A 9,280-nucleotide genomic window follows, 5' to 3' on the forward strand; every position below is an offset into this window, starting at 1 on the left:
TCTAGCTTTGTTTTAAAATGAAAATAAATCTTTTTTTGTCATCCAATTTTCAACCAATTACAAGGAAAACACTTGAGAAAAAATATACGCAGAAAATACCCGGAAATTTGAAAATTTACTACAAAAAACAACAAATTTTTAATTACATATTTATTAATTTTAAAAGAATCAGAATCGGAATCGAGAATCGTATCGGAAATTTAGAACGGAGCTCCCTATCTTGGGTTGAGCATATTGGGAAGTGATATACTAATTACCATTAGTGTATTAAGCGATGCTTTTTGTGTAAACAAATTGAGCTTAGATATTTGAACAATGTTAAAATATTGCTAATTCACTGCCCGCATAGCAGCAGCCGAATAGCGCAATGGTTAGAAGCTCCGACTGTCATTTGGGCGGTCGGGTTTATATTATTACAATGATATGTGAAAACGAGGCTACATCAAATAGGGATCAGTCATATATTTTTGTTCAGAGATGCCAGCTTGGTCTTTTTTTTCGTGAATTTAGACATTTTGAAGCAGTTTGGCCTTTAAAAATTATTTGGCCTTATCCAAAGCGTTAAGTATGGACTAATTAAGAAAGGAACAATCAGAATATTATATAAATCGTTATAAAACCATAACCAAGATTTAGGTAATGTTTTAATCTCTATAAAATATATAAATACTTCCAATCTTGTAATATTTGAGAATTCAAGCCAGAAATGACCGTCTATTCGACAGTTTAAATGCTTGCAATTTTTTATATTAATATTTCTAATGGTCACAAAGTAATTTATTTTGGTTTCAATTAGCAAAATATTAAAATTCTATTTTTTTTTATTCATTTAGCTTGTAGATTAGATCACGCGACAGCAAGTCTTTTGTGTCCTTGGCCATATCATTCCATTATCTTTATTTACTTTGTATTTTAGTCAAGCGACAACAAGTTCAAATATACATAATTATATTTGTAGTTATTTATTATGTGTTAGCAAGTCATGATAAAAAAATGTTCCTTTTTTTTTAATTTCTCAAAAGAGATTTCAAATAAAATAATATTTATACGAAATTAATTTTTACCAGTACTTCAAAATGTAATCGTCACAAACAATCTATTGTATAATTAATATTTCTGATGAAACTTTTATGACGATGTTAAAAATCATGAAAACACATAATTACATACTTTTAATCTACCATTAACCCTAAGTTCTGGTTGTAATAGAAAAAATAAAAACTGGAAAGGATGCTTGCGACATAATTTCACTTAAAATATTAAAAATCATATATAACTATGGAATTAAAAAAATAAAATATATTTACTAGCGGCTTCATAGGTAATTGCATACGATAAGTTTTTACTCCAGTCGATATATGCGCAAGTTTCATCGTACGGCGATTACAGATTCATGACGTCATTTGTGAACGGTGTGACATACGTTATAAGTATGAAACATTATTTAGTTATAATCAGACGGTGAAAAATATTAAAGAAAATAAACCCACTTTTAAAATATAAATTACGAGTTTTTTTTTTTTTTTAAATTTTATTCGCAGTTTTGTTAGGGGTGTTGAAAATTCTGATACACCTATCGCAACGAACATATATAATATAAATATGTCTATTTATAAGTGCAGATTTTCACGTGTGCTACTGGAAACAGATAACGTGTTGTCAAAGTAATGGAAAAAAACCCAAATCTGGTTAAAATAAACGAAATCGAAACAAGACGGTGGCTGAAGACAAAACATTTTAACTTATTTCAAACGAAATTTAAATAGGGATAGATAAAATAAATTTTTAAATGGGGATGGATCAAATAAATTAACTGAACGTGTGATTCTAAATGATGAGAAAAAAAAAAAATTAGACAAGTCAGAAATAAAAATCGCATTAAGTAAGATTCACGAAAAACATTCCTGGAAAACGTGAGTGGCCCTGAAAAGGGCCGTTTGTGATTTGTCAAGTAAATAAGAGAATTTACTTGGACGCTTTCTGGGTCTTCTTGGGAAGAAGGACAGCTTGAATGTTGGGAAGGACACCACCTTGGGCAATGGTCACTCCGGCCAAGAATTTGTTCAATTCTTCGTCATTACGGATGGCCAATTGCAAGTGACGGGGAATGATTCTCGATTTCTTGTTGTCTCTCGCAGCATTTCCAGCCAACTCGAGAACCTCAGCGGCCAAATATTCCATGACGGCAGCCAAATAGACGGGTGCACCTGCACCAATTCTCTCAGAATAGTTACCCTTGCGGAGGAGACGATGGATACGACCAACGGGGAATTGAAGTCCGGCACGGGATGAACGAGTCTTGCTCTTTCCCTTGGCTTTACCTCCTTTACCACGACCAGACATTTTCAATATTAACGTTTTCAAAAACTAAAAACGATTATGTTTACAAAACGCACGCAACTTGCCTTAAATACGTGCAGATCGGCTCCTGGGAACTGCTGGCTTTGTTTTGTCTGCATTAAGTTTTAACCGCTCTCGTCAGATTGGTCAGAAAATAGCAAAACTACACAAGCTGTGAAGTTTTGCTGCTAGTTTCTGACCAATCAAATACGAGAGATTTGAGAGAGAAAATTTTGATTGTTGCTGGGAGCCGGCGTGTTTCGTATAAAAAGGGAAGAGAATGAAGTTGCCTTTATCATTCGTGTATCGTCGAAATGGCTCCCCCTACTGAAGTTAGCAAGAAAGGCGCTAAGAAAGCCGGTAAGGCTAAACCTGCCCGTGATGGCAAGAAAAAGAGAAAGAAGAGGAAGGAAAGTTATTCCATCTACATTTACAAAGTAATGAAACAAGTTCATCCTGACACTGGAATTTCTAGCAAAGCCATGTGGTCGACCTAGACGAGAGGATCCAAAATGGCCGACCAGGACTGAGATATGACACGTGACCGGATGTAAAGGAAGAAATATCTCATGTAGTTAATTTAAGCCGTCGTTTCGTATCTTACAACATATACAACAAATAAATGTTAAATAATAATGAAACCTTACCAAAACAAAACGAAGTAAAAAAAAAAAAAAATATCTGACAATTCATCGGCTCTAACTGAAATAATTTATTAAGGAAACAACGGTTCGAGCTGAAATAATTTATTAAGGAAACAACGGCTCTAGCTGAAATAATTTATTAAGGAAACAACGTAAATAAATAAATTAGAGAAAAGGAAAAAAAACAAAACAATTTGCAACTTACCTGCATGGCGTCGTCTGCTGAAATTTACGGCAAATGAGTCGTTTATAAGATATGCATTTTTTTTTAACGGTAAATGTTACCTTACCAAAACAAAACGAAGTAAAAAAAAAAACGGAAAATTCATCGGCTCTAGCTGAAGGGAAAAAAAACATAACGAATGAAGGTTTTTGTTCATATTTTTTTAGACAGGGTATTTATTTAGAAAAGGAAAAAAAAACATCACGAATGAAGGTTTTTGTTCATATTTTTAGACAGGGTATTTTTCTGTTACGTGCGTTAAGAACAGATTAAAATTTCTTATTGCTGTGTCTGTTTTCATACCATACGCTTCCCTATACATGGCCTCGTCCACATGTGACCATTTCATGTTACCTACCGATCCAGACACATGCTTAACCTTTCTTTTAATACGGGACCAGTAGCCCTCTATACTGTTCGTACAGACACCTGTGACGGGGTCTACGAAATGTTCAGAGTGATTTACTGTGCCGTGTTGGTAACCGAGTGATGTACGCCTGCTATAACTCCTCCATTCATGTGTGAATATGGTAGACCCCGGTTCCACATTTTCTAAAATAGCCGCTTCTAGGGTGACGGCCGTCCGGTCGGGTATTTGACGCAAAAAACCGAGTTTCGCTGTTCTGTCATAAAACCCTATTACCCATTCTTGCCTACTAACTCTGCCAACGTTATTTTTTCGTTTGAAAAGTAAACTTTCGTCTACTTCAACTATGTGTCCCGTTCCGCCCAACTTTTTTTTTTATCTTTTAATAACTTGCTCGTGCATATATCTCTGCAATACTCAAACCATTGAATGGCGACACCCGTAGAAACCCCACTGAAATTTGCGGAAGTAGTCACAGGTGTCTGTGAAACAAAATCGAACATAATTTGCAGTATAGTGTGAATATGGAGCTTTGACTTCTCGAAAAAGGTGCCATTCCGCACCGACATCCTTGTACCACACATAGTGCATCTCCAACAAACTGTGTCTAGTTTAAACGCTGGATATGGCCTGATACACATTGAATGTCCACAATCACATATTTTCTGGGTTGACACGAGCTGTTTACTTTGGGCATACTGTAATCCTTTCTCCTGGGTAAAATTAAGGAGAATTTCCATTCTTGGAGAAGTAGCCATTTTTTACAAGCGATACGGTAGAGAGAAGAGCAGTGTTGCCAACTGATATTTCCAAAACTAGATTAGGGAATTAAAGAAGGCCTAAATCAGCCCATTAGTATCTCATGGGTTAAAAAGTGCCATTTTAGCACATAGATGTTAATGTTTATATGGAACCTTCCAGCAGGGCACAGCCCCTAAAAAGGTCAAAGAAAGGGAAAAGTAGAGAAAGTAAATTCAAGTGCCTATCAGGGTTGCCAGCTTGGCTTTTTTTTTTCAATTTTGGCTTCAAATTTGGCTTTTTTCTGATAATTTTATATAAATATTTATTAAATATAGATTATTAAAGAAAAAGTTATAATAAAGTAATTTAAACAGTTGGTTGGATATCAAAACTTGTAGATTAAAAAAAAAAACTTTTGACCTCCAACTCCCATTCATAGATTTACATGAGGAAAACAGTCCCCCTCTGCACTAAGGGAATATCACACCTAAATGTTTAATCCGGTTTCACAGTTATTTACTAAATGTCTATATGGACCCTTTCAAAAAGTTCACAGTTGAGTATGAAACCATTTTGGGGACATTTTTTAGTGCTGGTGCCTTGTCTCTGCCAATTAAGTCACTGAGTATATTTCCTCTGAAATAATTAATTATTGTATTTTTCGTTTGAAATTCTTTAAAAGTAGTGTTCTGAAATTAATTGAATCAATTTATTTTGTAATTTATAGAAATTTGAAAACTTATAACTATAGCTATTTAAAGTTGTATTTAAAATGAATATTTTTTAAGTATTCATATACTTTTTCCTGAGTAGTCCCAAAAGTTTCATTAAAAGTCAATAATTATAGATTTTCTAACTATCTTGGATCAATAGACATATTTGCCTTAATAATGACGCATAGATTGTCCTTGGAAACAAAGTCTAGTTTTAGAGTTATGACTAAAATTAAATTTATCAATATTTTAGAGATATTTTAAGTTGATACCTCCAATCCCCTGATTAAATTTGGTCTTCTGATGACTGACATAATTATTTTAAGAATATGATTGACAAATAGAAACTTATGTACAAATTGTACCAATAAATATGGTATGGAAAAAAATGGCACTAGTAAAAATGGTAAGTAGATGTGGAGTCTAAGAATAACCAACTACCTTTCAATTATGCTGTCATCTTAGAAATATGTCGATTATACTCACATGTTTACTCATTTTAAGTGTTTTCTTCATATTTCATGTGTAATACTAAATAGATGCTAACTCCAAATGGTTACTAATGTCATAATCGTAAAAAAAACAAACATTTATAAACATCTTTTTTATGTAATCTGTCCCCGTTGTCAATCAATGCTTATATTAAAATGTAGTACCTGCTCTGATGACCTAACTTTATCTAGTCTGTCCTTAGTCGATGAAAGAAAAATTCTTCTAAATTGGGGTATATAATTTTGGCTATGGGAGATAAATTCTGTGCCTTTTACTTTTTCAGGCAATTTCATTTGGTTTTACAATTTTGACTAAAATGATACAGCTACACAACATTGATAGTCTTTATAGTCAAGAAGAAACCATAAATAATGATGAAATTAAGTATTTAGAAGAAGTTCTCCACTATTTGCCATGAATTTTCAACTTATTACTTTTTATTTTCAGGAAGAATTGTGTTTCTATTTGCTACCATTGACCAAATTTAAATAAGTTCTTTTGCATTGTTATAAATAATATATATGTTCATATGTGCCTTTTATACAATGTCATTTTACTCCATTTGAAAATGTTCCATTAATTATTGTAAATACATTCAATTCTACAGACTTGCGATTCTGCATCTTTCATGTATATATAAACAAATCAGAAAAACTGAACTTTTTGGACAAGTTATATTTCTGTTACCTTTCTACCACATTTACCTCTGCTCTGACAGTCTATTCACATGAACTATCACAAACATTTATGTTCATAGCTGTGTTTTAATTCAATATTCGTTTTATTCTTGTTTTGATGTTTTTTATATTTTCTAAAAATAAACTGAATGAGTTCAACCTTATTTATGTAAAAGCCCAACTCACTTCTTCATTCTCTCATGATTTTTGTGTTTGTCGTTATATCCAATCTGTGATAGTAATTAATGAAAAGTATTTTGAACACATTTTTCAGCTATATTGAAGATGTTGACTCTCAAATGTTTGTGTTTTTCCTCTGTTTTATTTTCTTAATGCAAAGTCCTTCTTTATGAAATTGAAACCGTAGCCTCTTTGATATATTTTTAAGGGAATTAAAAAATATATTTATTTATAAATTCACACTGTGAAACATAAGTCTATATATTTTTAAATCGTACTGGAGGATGTTAAAGAAAAATAACATGTGAAAATGTTATATTTAAATAATTTAAGTTAATAATCTTGTATATCTCCTTTCGCAGATGAAATTCTGGTTATATGCCCTTAAAATGCTATCATGTTAAAATGGGTGATCACTTTATGTTTATATCTGAGACTGATCTCTCACTCTAAATTCGAAAATACACAGGTTTTTCTAAGATATACAAACGTAATTGTTTAAAAAAGTAGATCTATTCGTTGGGGGGGCCTCTAAAGTTCTCATTTACAAATTTACCAACTTTTCCTTAAATTATTTAATATTAAAATAATACTAAATATTCTTCAATGATTTCTTGTATAATATTTAACATATCTAAACTGTATAATTTATTGTAATGATATTAAAAACCATTCCCTGTTAAATTAAAACCGAAAATATGCTAGGAGGGGGAGCATATTTTTCAGTTTCAATTTCGTAGGTAACATCTTTGTCAATAAAAATACTACAAAACTAATATAGTAAAAAAATACAGCCAATATAGGAGTTAAAAACTTCAATATAGTCAATTTTTCTTTAATTTTCAATTTGGCTTTTTTTTTTTGGCTTTTTTTTACTAATAGCAACTTACACTAATTATTAGCAAAAGAAAAACACAATTCTCCTTTCATTCAGTTTTTAAGATATGCATTTTTTGTCCCTAATCTGCATTCTAAACTATTTGGGGGGGGGGGGTCACAAATATAACTGAACACAATAAAAGAAATTACTTTTCAATAAATTGATTATTGCATTCACTTTTATGCATTTTGTTAAAATTTTTAAATAATTATTTTTTGTATTATCACCCAGACTTAGGGTTATTATCAGGAACGGGCGTGTTTTTTTTTTTTTTTTCTTTTAACACATTTCACGATAGACATTCATATGGGCAAGATTTAAAACAAACAAAACTGGTTACATGTCCTTACAATGTGATCTAATCCCAAATGTGTGATCGTTTTATTTTTTTCCATTTTCCAGTTGTTTACATGTAATCGCCTAATGAAAGGAGAATTGTGTTTTTCTTTTGCTAATAATTAGTGTAAGTTGCTATTAATTAGTATAAGCTCGAGCCGTTGTTTCCTTAATAAATTATTTCAGCTAGAGCCGATGAATTGTCAGATATTTTTTTTTTTTTTTTTTTTTTTTTACTTCGTTTTGTTTTGGTAAGGTTTCATTATTATTTAACATTTATTTGTTGTATATGTTGCAAGATACGAAACGACGGCTTAAATTAAATACATGAGATATTTCTTCCTTTACATCCGGTCACGTGTCATATCTCAGTCCTGGTCGGCCATTTTGGATCCTCTCGTCTAGGTCGACCAGCCATGTCTATTATGAACAGTTTTGTGAACGATCTTTTTGAGAGAATCGCTAATGAAGCCAGCCGTCTGTCCCATTACAGCAAGAAAAGAACACTTAGCAGCCGTGAGGTCCAGACCGCTGTCCGTCTCCTTCTCCCTGGTGAGTTGGCTAAACATGCTGTCTCTGAGGGAACCAAAGCTGTCACCAAATACACCAGCGCCAAGTAAAAAGCGTTTTCTTCCCAAGAAAACAAATTCCCAAAACGGCCCTTTTCAGGGCCACCCATTTTTTCACGAATGTTTCTTCACTTTCTATATTTTGATGCGATTGACACAGGTTTTGTTGTAGATTTCACAATTATCTCTGTCTATGAAGTAAATTAAAAAGCAAAAGAAAAGTAGGGACTGGGCTACTTTTTTAATTACTTTGGGTTTGCATTACTGTACACATAGATTCGAAAAAGTTGTCAAAAAATATATAACAAATAAATATTATCAAAGGCAAGATAAGTTACTTGGGTTGGTACTTTTCTACCAAATTGGATATATTTTTTTGTGTTTTTATTCAATGTAACATGTTTATTCAGGTCGAAAAACATGCAGTGTTTACCGATGTATTGGAAAATTCAAGATGGCGCCCGACTCTCTCTTTAACACGGTAAGTTTGGGAAAAAGTGTTATAAATAATAAACTAGACAAAATACTATTAAAAACCCACCGAATATATGTCAACTTATGTCACGGTAACATATATTAAGCGAATTTCTAACAATATTTTGTCTAGTTTATTATTTATAACACCTTTTCCCAAACTTACGATGTTAAAGAGAGAGTCAGGCGCCATTTTGAATTTTCCAATACATCGGTAAACACTGTATGGTTTTCGAGCTTAATAAATATGTTACATTGAATAAAAACACAAAAAATATATCCAGTTAGGTAGAAAAGTAACTTATCTTGCCTTTGATAACATTTATTTGTTATATATTTCCTTTTTGACAACTTTTTCGAATCTATGTGTACAGTAATACAAACCCGGTACTTGGATTATAATACCGTGCCGAGTACCATATGGCTTAACTTTTCCCAAACTAAAAACCATGCTACCAGCAGTACATAAATATTACTTGTTTCGGTAAACCTGTCCAATAAGCTAACCCTAATCGGGGTTGTCATATAAAAGACCAAATTCATCACTGTAGCAACATCACAAACAAAAATGCCAAATAGAAAAAAAAAAATTGCGTAAAATATATAAACATTTATATATTTTTTACGTCATTATTATTTTTTAT

The 9,280-nt window shown here is 32.1% G+C and overlaps 1 protein-coding gene across 1 annotated transcript; it reads right to left on the minus strand.

The window, feature by feature from the left end:
* Positions 1-1,715: 1,715 nt before the first annotated feature.
* Positions 1,716-8,012, minus strand: LOC145303435 (histone H2A-like). Its single transcript, XM_080144769.1, has one exon. The coding sequence runs from the start codon at positions 2,341-2,343 to the stop codon at positions 1,966-1,968; it is 378 nt and encodes a 125-aa protein (XP_080000895.1). The 5' UTR covers positions 2,344-8,012; the 3' UTR covers positions 1,716-1,965.
* Positions 8,013-9,280: the final 1,268 nt, after the last annotated feature.

The sequence above is a fragment of the Euprymna scolopes genome, chromosome 19, assembly GCF_053919585.1.
Source record: "Euprymna scolopes isolate OS-2025 chromosome 19, ASM5391958v1, whole genome shotgun sequence".
NCBI classification, from domain to species: Eukaryota; Metazoa; Mollusca; class Cephalopoda; order Sepiida; family Sepiolidae; genus Euprymna; species Euprymna scolopes.

Bases quoted from the DNA above. Each gene is read 5' to 3' on its own strand.
- LOC145303435 (XM_080144769.1), bottom strand. From the start codon at position 2,343: ATGTCTGGTCGTGGTAAAGGAGGTAAAGCCAAGGGAAAGAGCAAGACT.